The sequence below is a fragment of the Dermacentor variabilis genome, chromosome 6 (genome assembly GCF_050947875.1).
Source record: "Dermacentor variabilis isolate Ectoservices chromosome 6, ASM5094787v1, whole genome shotgun sequence".
Lineage (NCBI taxonomy): Eukaryota > Metazoa > Arthropoda > Arachnida > Ixodida > Ixodidae > Dermacentor > Dermacentor variabilis.
The window spans coordinates 136,760,620-136,771,358 of NC_134573.1; the positions used below are offsets into that span (position 1 = coordinate 136,760,620).

General features: G+C 47.3%; 1 protein-coding gene across 2 annotated transcripts in view; it reads left to right on the forward strand.

Annotated features, from left to right (window-relative positions):
• Positions 1-10,316, forward strand: part of LOC142585285 (SRSF protein kinase 3-like) — a 31,815-nt gene extending 21,499 nt beyond the window's left edge. For both annotated transcript variants that reach the window (XM_075695918.1, XM_075695919.1), the window contains 3 exons: positions 1,487-1,594; positions 5,847-6,009; positions 7,690-10,316. In XM_075695918.1, coding sequence (XP_075552033.1) covers positions 1,487-1,594; positions 5,847-6,009; positions 7,690-8,024 — 606 coding nt within the window. In that variant the 3' untranslated portion in view covers positions 8,025-10,316. The remainder of the gene's footprint in view (positions 1-1,486; positions 1,595-5,846; positions 6,010-7,689) is intronic.
• The last annotated feature ends 423 nt before the right edge of the window (positions 10,317-10,739 follow it).

The following is a 10,739-nucleotide window of genomic DNA, read 5'->3' on the forward strand; positions in this document are numbered from 1 at the left end:
TCAGCCCAAATCCCGTAGACATCAGAAGGTGTAATAGCAGTATTAAAAAATACTGTTACGTAGTGAATCCTGGATGGGGCTGCTGGGTTCGTACATCACTACCCTGAAGAAAAGGCAGCGCCATGCCAGATGGCATCTGATAGTCAGAGAAGATAGTCAGGTCAGAGAAATGGTGATGGAGGTCTTGTAAGCGTGAGCACAGCTTGGAATAATATGAACGGAAACACCTAATTAGCTTTACCACTGCCATAACTTATTGCATTGAGGTCTGGGAAAATTCTAAATCGTTGATTCAGTGGCGATCATATATTGTTATATGTATCAAGGTCGTGACTGCAAATCCTTAACGAGAGCTGTTTGTCTGTTCTAGACAAGGGAAAAGAGCTTGCCCCCTTGTGCTCTGTAATCCTTCCGCAAAGCTTTTAACAAACCTTCCACTGCACTTCATGAACTCTCCAGGTCCTCGCGAGGCTCAAATGAGGAAAAGTTTGTGAAATATAATGTTCTCCAAATGTGGTAGCTGGTGCAAACACTAGGCCACAAGAGCACATGGTAAACCTTTGCATAAGTGCTGGCTTACAAGGCATTTTGCAAGTTGTTCAGGCTTGGGTCAAGCCCGAAAAAAAAAAATTGCATATAAAAAAAATTGTTCAGTCATCATGCACAGGGAAAAATCAGGTGGACAACAGAGTGGCCCTCCTCCTGGTCCTCTTTTCTGGTTCACATTGGCTGACATAAAACATATGTTGAATTCCAATGGTAGATCGCGAGCGCTCGGCCGGATCACGAACGGAGCGCGTCACTCCGACTGAGATCGCTCTCATCTGCTCACGCCATATCTGCGAAGGGAATGCATGCGCTCCCGCTGGGGCACTTAGTACAGGAAAATCAAGTGAGAGGGCGCTAGAATATAGAGAGAAACAAGCGCTTGGAAGCGCAACCCACCACCCCATTTCACTGTCCGTGTCAGAAGAATAGTCACTCGACTTGGAAATCGTACTGTCTGAGTCGGAGCTGTCTAGAAGCGCGAACAAAATCGCATGGCGCGAAGCGGCGTCCACGTTTCCCATGTCGTCCATAGCTGCCCGCAACCAAGAACAGGCGACCGTGACAGGAAGCAGAGGCGGGTGAAGGAACTACGTCACGAGGACTTCCGGTCAAATCTGCCGATTTCGGCGGAGCAAATATATTTGCTCCATGGAGCAATCCAATGTGCCATTGGAACACACAGCTCACGCTCCCATTCTGCCATTGGAATAGGATTGCTCCATACAGAGCAGAAAAACTTGATCTAGATCTGCCATTGGAATTCAACAATAGTTTTTGCTCCACTCCACAGAGTTGGTGAGTTGGTAGGTGCTTGCTTTCTTGTTGTGGTGCCCCCGTACTTGCTGCAGTTTATGGCTTCTTGTGGATTTGAGCTTGGAAGCTTCTTATGTCTTTGTTTTCCTGCGGCTTTCTTTCCCGTCTTTTCTTCCTCCTGTAGCATCACCACTTCACTGAGGACATACAGACGAGGCAGTACCGATGCCTCGAAGTCCTCTTGGGAGCCGGCTATGGCACGCCTGCCGACATCTGGAGCACAGCCTGCATGGTGCGTGATGACCAGTTCAGAATAGGCCTGCACAAAGCAGGAATTGTGTGTGTGGTGTGTGTGTAAATAATAAATGCTAAAAAAGAAAATATTAAAGGAGCCTTGGACCAACCCTCGTGCTTGGTGAAAATAACATAGTCCACGGGTAGCATTTGCTGCTGTGAAATTCCCGGCCAAGTTTTGCTGTCGTACGCGGTGCGTGGAGCTCGCAAGTGGGGCGCGAAGTCGCTTTTCTCTCGGATACTTTCTTTTCAACCGAAGGCCCTGTCCTCACTCTCTTCTAGATGCACTATTTCGTCATTTTCTTAGTTGCTGTTGGCTGATAGCTGACATCAAGCTACAGCCCGTTACATGACGTACGTACCGTGACTGCCACAGGGTGCCACCACGAGTCCACTGGCTAAGTGCACTGCGGCTCGCAGAGGACAACTGCGTTTGGCTCGTCGTAGGCACCAAAGGCGCAAGTTGTGGCGTCTACGTTAACGTCCAAAATGGAAATTTTATCTGCCCGCCACGGTGACATTTAGAAGGTGGAGTGTTGTGGGCAGGCCTCGCAGTAGCCTTTGCAGTAGCCTTCGCTGTGCAAGGCATTGAAGAAGGTACAAGAGCACAGCAGAGGCCGTGTTTGATTGCCAACAACTCCGCTTCTGCCCAACGCATTGAAGTACTTCTTCAATGAAATAGCCTATTTTCAGTACAAATGCCTTCTCCACTTCGATAAAGAGTGGTTCGGGTCCCTTTTAAGCCAAGCTTGATCGATAGATTAGTCTAGAAGTTGGTCACTGGTTTTTGTGATATACAGCTTGATATTTATTGATATTTTATTTAATATATTATTTTTAATGTTTTGTACGTGTCCCTTTAAGGGTCTCCACAACTTGGCTGAATTTTCTGTACTCTTCAGTTTTTTTTTAAATTCTCGGCACTCCTTCCCGCACCACAGCTCAGACCACTTGTAACGTAACCACTTTAACCTCCCATAGAACACCATGTGTACGTATATAGCTTATAACGCAGTCGCATGAGACAAAATACCGGTTCTAATGGGGCTGCCTAAAAATCTTGCAGTCAAGCAAGCCAACGAGTGCGCTTCTCAACAAGATGCGTCGGCAGAGGGGAACGTGAGGAAAGCGGAGCAAACGAGGAACGGGGAACAAAATTGATAAGCCGCCGCAGCAGAGATGGGAGTGCATTGTATGCATGCTCTGCGGGTGCACATGAGTTGCCTAGGGGTGCGATCTTGTATGCGTTCCAAAATCGAATGGAGGCGGTCCGTTCCACCAAGCCGCCACGATTGGTCAATTTAAACAGTGACGAATGCCATGACATCAATTGTGACGTGAGCCTTGGCGTTTTGCTGCTGTCAATCATTCCTTGTTATCTGCTATTGGGTGAACGCAACGCAACGGAACGGACCGCTTATTTCGTGACGTAAAGAACGGACCGCCTCCATTCGATTTTGGAATGCGTACAAGATTGCACCCTAGGCCTCCTCGGCTACAGAGAAGCCTTTGCTCCGGCTGCCTTTCAGCGGTGTTTGCTCCACATCAAATGCATGCACATTGTCACTCTTTGGTTCTTCTGTTTTTGGTTGGAAAGTAAATATACCGTGTTTTATCACTGCAAAATTGATTCCAGAATTTTCCATGGTTGGTGGCGGGGTCGCAGGTAATTCTGAATAATCTAGCAGGGTTGAAAAATTAGACGCCAGCTTTTGTCTATATGGTTCTCTTTTTTTTTTCTATCTTTGTTTCATACAAAGACAGCAGGTCCTCGGATGTTTAAAAACCGTTCATAAATTTAAACGGTTGAAAACATCCCGGTTGGGTTTTTCAGTTCTCGGAAACATGCAGCTGCTTGGTCTAAATGTTTCGCACATGTGCAATCTTTAAAAAGTTTTCTTTTGGTTACAGTCTAATATCTGCACTATAAGCAGTACCAATGACTTTGGCGACTCAAGTTATAAGCGATCTATGCTGTACTTTGGAAGTGCAGGCTGTGCAAGTGTCGTGTAAGCTATTTGCAGCAGAGGCAACAATGTCACACTTGCTGTGGTAATGTTGTTGGTAATTCCATGTGGTAATGGAATTGTCTCCTGTTTTCTTTATGAACCAGCGTAAGCAATTGGACAAGTTTGAAGTAGAGAAAACTTGAAGTATGGATCACTTGTTGCATGGTGCGGCACTCTCTGAATTCTGGTTGCTAAGCTATGCTCTGCGTGTTGGACATTCAGCGCTCTTTGCAGCCTGGTGAAATAATGTGTTTAGCTTTCTGTAAGGAGTGCATTTAATTACCTACTGCTTGACATCTGGTTATAGTATCTAGGAAAGAGCTTGGGGTGAGGGGTTTAGTTGTCGCAGTTTTTGTGGGGTTGCATCATCTCTAGGTGCAGTTCTTTTCTGTGTATTTGGCTTAAGTGGTTGGCCAAAGGAGTGAGAAATTGGGATAGTCGCCTTCTCAGTACATTGTTGACAGCAGTGATGCTGTAGACAAGGGAACATACGTAACAAGAGTAAATTACAAGGTATTGCTTTGAACTCACAATTCAAATTATATTTATGGAGGCCTGCCTGACCATTACCCTACATGGTTATTTGTGGCCGTTATATGTGGCCGCTTTGCTTTCTTTTCAAAGGGTTGTTGTTATGGGGCGCGCGTTACACGCAGTGGCAGTTCTTGTGATGGAGCATGTTAGGTATGCAAAAACATTACCGTATTTACACGATTGTAAGTCGACTCGAGTGCAAGTCGACCCCCCCATATCGTGCGACAGGAAAAAAAAAAGAGCATACCCGAGGGAGCATTCGATAACGAAAATTTATGAATAGCTGACATGGTCACTGGACTACTCATCCTCACTAGTGCTGCCATCGTCATCGTTGCTACAGTCCCACAGTGCGTCGTTGTCCCGCGAAATTTCACATTTGGCAAACGACCACACCACGACATCTTGTGGAACAGCAGCCCACGCCGAATGCACCCAACCACACGCAGCAGCCAGGAAGCCTCTTTTGACAGGTCCGGTTGGCGTAATTTCGCGGCCTTCTGCCGCGAGCCACTCGTACTCACAGCGGAGCAGGTCCTTAAAAGGTGAAGATCAGGGCCTGTTTCATGACCATGTCGCACTTCACTGGCAGGGACCGATCGCGCATTTCAGCGACGTACGCCGCAAGCTTAGCCTACAGGTCCGGAAAGCCTCCAGACTTCGGCACGTCAGAAATTCCTCACTTGCCGTCACAGGTGAAAATTTCGCTTCGCTGCAGTCGCCACTCTCGCACCACCCGTTCAGAAACATGGAACTTGCAGCCCGCTGCCCATCGATTTGTTTCTTCGGCGTAAAGGATGGCAGCCCTCTTCAACGCTGCTGTGAACGAGTGCTGAATGATTAGTGGACCTGGAGCACTCATGACGACTGAGGAAGCATAGAAGTAGCACATAGGCGGCAGTCAAGTGGAACGCGTCAAACCAATGTCTTTCGTCAAGAAAGCTAAGCGCAACAGGCAAAGAGAAACCCGCGAGCGGTGTCTGCTCTTTCATGAACTACCGATGCTCCACGCAAGCACCGCCGTTCTGAGGGTGAAGCCGCGAATGGAGCAGCGGCATTTCCATCGACTATTGACACCCTCTCATGAGGGTTGTGCGCACTGTAAAACTCTCAAAAATGTTGAAAAACTCTTCCGAGAAGCAAACAAACATGCGGGATAGCAAAGAGCAACGGGCGGGGCCATAGAGCAAACATAAAATTGTAACTACGTTGTAGCTCCCGTTGGTCTTGCTTTTTTGGCGGTGCCATGTTTCGGTTTCGATTGTAAGTCGACCCCTCACTTCAGATTTTCAAATTTAAAAAAGTGGTCGACTTACATTCGTGTAAATACGGTACCCTCTCCTCTCACCCAATATTTCGCTCACGTGATGGCGCCATGATAATGGGCATGACGCCATCACTTCTCAACTGTAAGTAGCCACTGCGTGTCATTGCGACTCTGCGGAGATTTCTTGCCTCAAATTTTAAGACCATGCCTTCCAATAATCTACTCGGAAGTACAGAAGCGGAAATAGTGATAGGTTGTTGTTAGCGTTATCTCTGGGGAGCGCCATTGCAAAGGGGTTTCAGTCGAGGGCCACAGGTGTGCTCCAAACGGTGAAGACGAGGAGGAGTTTAGAGTTGAGGCCCGTTTGTGAATACAGGGTGGTGAGCTCGCACAGCCGATCTTCTTACCCTGGTCGCCACTGTTGGTTCTTGGTCTTGCAGGCATTTGAGCTGGCCACGGGCGACTACCTTTTCGAGCCGCACTCTGGGGAGGACTATAGTCGAGACGAAGACCACCTGGCCCACATCATTGAACTCCTCGGAGAGATCCCCAGGCACATTGCCTTTTCGGGCCGATACTCCAGGGAGTTCTTCAACAAGCGAGGTCAGTCTCATTGGCCCTGGGATTGAGCGTGAGAGAGGTCGATGCCAAGTTTGCCGTTTTCTCTCTGCCTCCTTTATTTGCACTCATTTAATTGGTTCTTTTAGGCTGAGGAATTTTAGTCTACCTCTCTGTCAAATGTAAATAAGCGGTGTCTGCTTCCTTCTGGAGACCAGGATGGCTAGGCACTAAGCTCCGAGTGTACACGAAATTCCTAAAAGTAGATGAAAATTTGGCACTCTTGGGGCAGATATCGGGAAAATAGCCACGACAGTTCCTTGGCACATAACTTAATGGTCACCTGAATTATTACTTCACATTACTTGGACTAGGTAGGAGAAACATGTTGATTGATGACTTAGTATTTATATTTCATACCACCGTATGTACTGTTAAACCTTCAGAAAATGAAGTAGGTGAAATTAGCAATTTGCTTCATTATATAGAAGTTATTGAAATTCGACTTTTTATGCAAATAAGTACAGTTGCCGATAGATTTTTCTTGCATGGAAAGGGGCTGCATAACTTTTATGTATTATTGGGCAATCAAAGTAAGCAAATTTGAATGAGAAAACAATTAAATCTGACAAATTTGGGAGTCTGCAACAACTAATAGTTTTGTGCCATGTTGACGATATGTTCGCATCTGTGGGACGAATTAAGCGAAGCCAGCCACACTTTCTCATGCATTCCGCCCCCGTGGCTGATAGCGTCGCCCACACTGGGGCGGTGCCATCATGAAAAACACTGGCAGCGGCGAACGAATGCTTCGTCTGTCTCTTGCAGTAACAGGTCACCGAAACTCGAGATTAAGCAACCTTCAATACTAAATTGTGGGAAGGCAGCTCACATGATGCCACGCCATCTTGGCACATCTACTCTTTGTACATGCGGCAGATTACCTCTAAAACAGGGTGCGCAGCTGTGTATGCGCTCAGCCGCACTTACAGCTATACGCAGCCACGGTTGAGACGCGCACCAATTTACTACAGCACAGCCGTTCGATCGTGAGACTGCACAATAGCAAAGTTGGGGGCGCGATTATTGTGCGAGTGTGTTCCCTGCATGAGTACCTATATACAGTACATATTATCATAGTAGGTGGAAATGTAGAGCCCATGCAATTGTCCTAGTGCAATACATGACTGGCTAATACGGAGAGGAGCCAGAAATTGTGTAGTTAGCATTTTCTAGAGAATAGCCACTGTAATACAATGTAGCTAGACCTGCCAGGGCAACCTGTACTTGATTTAAAAAGAATGGAATGCCCTTCATCTGCCCTTTGAATACATGGAAGTTTCACGTGAGGATCAACGTGCATGCACTACAATTACTAGCATGAGACTAGTGCGACCGTGCAGCAACTTTAAAAAAAAATATTTTTCAGTGTTTGATTGTCATTTTTCCATCCCATATCCACCTTTCCCACACTGCTGACTGTTGTTCAGGTGTCAGCTGCGTGCCAGATGGTTATGATGCGGTTGGCAGTCTTTCTGCTTTTTTGTCAACCAATCTATCTCTCATGTCTACATTACTTTGCACAGTGTCCTAAACATTGAGCTGACTTTGTTGGGGCAGGGTGGTTTTTAAGATGGACTACTTGAAGGCAGTGCCTTGACTTGATGCTGCACGTGATCGTTGCCAGATGTGTCTCTAGGCCAAATGCACGACTTTTGTTTGTAGGGGAACTGAGGCACATCAGCAACCTGAAGCCATGGGGCCTCTACGAGGTGCTAACGGAGAAGTACGACTGGAGCCCCTCGGACGCACAGGCGTTCGCCGACTTCCTGCTACCCATGCTGGCTTATGACCCGGCCATGCGGGCCAAGGCCTCCGACTGCCTGCGGCATCCCTGGCTTGCAGCGCAGACGCCGCCCAGTGACGGCACCGGGAACAACAGCACTTCTTCTGCCCCCCGAGACGAGCCCGTCATTTCGTCCGTGGCGCGTCCCCCTCCCTCCTCGCCGAACCAGCGTCGGCCTCCGTCGTCATCGTCGTCGTCCTCGTCGTCATCCTGAGAAGGCCGCCCCTGCTCGTTGTCTGTGTGTTGTGGTGTGTTCCAACAGAGGAGGACCTGCTGCATTCTGAGGGTGAAGTGCGGCTGACAGCAGCAGCAGGGGGTCGTATCAACTCCTCAACTTGCACACGCTGCAGCGTTTTCTGGAGGAGTGGTTTGGGGTGGGGGGGGAGGGGTGTGCCTCTGCTTGGTGCACTTCTTTGGCAAGAGGTTATAAGGCGCGCCAGTTTGGCTGCCAGTGCTGCTGCATATCTGGAGCCCCTATGTTTAGAAAGACTGGGCTGCTACTTCTCGGCTCGCTCGTTCTGCTTGACCCTGTTGCGTGTCAGGTGGCCTGTATATGGATCTTGTCAATTGTCCGGCTCCTTATCCCTCTTTGTTCACTCCCAAACTTAGCTGCAACAGAGAGAAAGGACTTGGTTCTTTGTTAAAGCAAGGTACAGTTATGATAGTATTGCTGTCCCTTGTTTTCCCGCATATCCTGGCATTGGTTAGCTGTGTGCAAGTTTGGGGAAGTTCGCAGAAAATGTAAAGTGGCCTGTGCAGCAGCAGCAGCATTTTTTTTTTTCTTTGCAGGTTTGACCGCTGAATTGGTGACAAATTGGCCTTCGTCACCAACATTCTGATCAGATATTATGGTATGCAAGTAGTTGAACTGCGTCATTGCAATGCCTCAAGAATGGACCTTTCTCTGGCATGGCTACGACCATGTTTCGGCTTAAATTGCAGCGGGGGCATGCATTTTCCTTTTCTGTATGTTGCAAAAATTTATGAAGCGCTATCTGCGAGCGAAATTCACCAGCTTCATGTAATTAAATGCCTGACAGTAGCTCACGCAGTGTGCTTGTGTAATTATTTCCGGGTGTACGACCACTTCCACGAGATTTCGCGTGACTTGGGCACTGAATGTGTGTCTACGGGCAACCATGTTCCAGGCACTGTGTCAGGCAGGGTATCTTTGCACATTGCTAGGAATGCTGTTGCCCTTTGATGCCGACAGATCCAGTACAGAGTCATGTGAAATCCTGCAAAATAGATTGTACCCTTTAGAGGGATCATTTGAGAATGCTGCCCTTCTTGCTAATTAAAACGTATGCTGAATTTGGACACCTTGTGGGCTGGGTGTTTCATATGTGTGAATTCCAAGGTGTCAGTTCTTAACATTGTGCAGAACACCAATTTGATTGTAGTCGGATGACTGGAGCATGTTTGAAAGTACTGGCTTTAGGGATACTTGCACATTGTCCTTCACTTCAGCTGTGGTTGGAATGGCTGCTTGCATGAGCAGGAACCGGCTTACAGTGTTGCATCCTGGAGCAAGTGAAGTGCTACCATTGACATGAGAAAAGCTTTGCCTATTGTAAAGAAATAAACCTTAATTAGAGCTTCCTCGGAGAGCACTTTGCGGAATTCCTGAGGCTACATTTTTTAGGGAACTTGCTCGTGGTTTTTATAGATCACAGTGCTCTTGACATGCGGATGGAATTGCTTCATTGCATGTAGTTGCACCGCCATGTTTTGAGTAATGAGGTCTGGTAATTGATATCGGAATTGGAACCCCAAATATTTACTTGCATTTATTTCTCAATTGCTTGTCAGCTGCTAGCCTGGTCCAGAAAAACTGCAGATGGCTACACAAACTTGTACCTAGCTTAAGTTTATGTAAAGCTGCCCACTCAGCCCTACAGGGCTCGACGTAGGCCGATGTAGCCCACGGTTGGGCTACGTTGCTGGATTCTGTTTAAAATTAATTGCACACCACCATACCTCCTAGAATGTTCACATTGCAACTGCTGTTGCGCAACCTTTCCTGTAGGTTTGCCCCCCATGAGACAGCTTGTGGATAAGTCGTTGCAGAAGCAATGTTTTGCATCTGGCTGGAGCTTGTTAAGGTCTTGTATTTTTGTGTGAAGTGTCTTGGGGGCAGCCCCGAGTGCGTTTCAGCCTGGCCTAGTTAGCAGCTGTGGACTGGACACTTGAACCTAGTTGGCACCTCGGTAGTTTGAAACGTTTCTTTTCGTAGTTCGCATTCAATGTGTACCTATTTGGTGCGTCTGTGCACTCTACGTGAAATGAACTGCATTATTCACGAGGGCCCAGTGTGCATTTTTATTCCCAAGAGGCGTTCTTGCTTTTGACGCATGTATCGAGGTGTGTATGCTGTATGGTTGCGTAAGAAAAAAATTGATGAATGAAGTTCAGGGGTTGCACTTCTCCTTTCTTTTTTTTCTTTTTTTTTTCTTTCTTTCAAAAGTGCTTTTTAAGTTATGCTAATAAAACTCGCCAAAGAGTATTGACTGGTATTGTTGCTTTGTTAGTGGTGCAAATGGGTGCCTGTGTCTACGGAGGCTGTAGAAAGTATGCTGTTGTCGGTAACACAAGTGCTTGTGGTACTTAAACAAAAATGGATAGATGGAATCTACAGGCTTTGGCAATTCCTCTGCCCCAAGCTCTAGCTGTCCTGCTGACTACTACTAAGGCAGCAGCCTTCCTCGACGATCTTTGCCATCTTGCTGCATCTTCTTGGGAACAACTCCGTTTGTAGTGCATACATCTTTGTCATCTGCTGTGTTGCCTCCGGTGGCCTTGGAAATTCATGCATAGGTCTAGTGCAAGATGCTGCACCGCCAAGCACCAAAAATCTCCCAATTACACATTGCCACACGGGTGCAGGTGTTGACCGAAGGCTACCCAGTGAACCACTGCAGGTATGGGA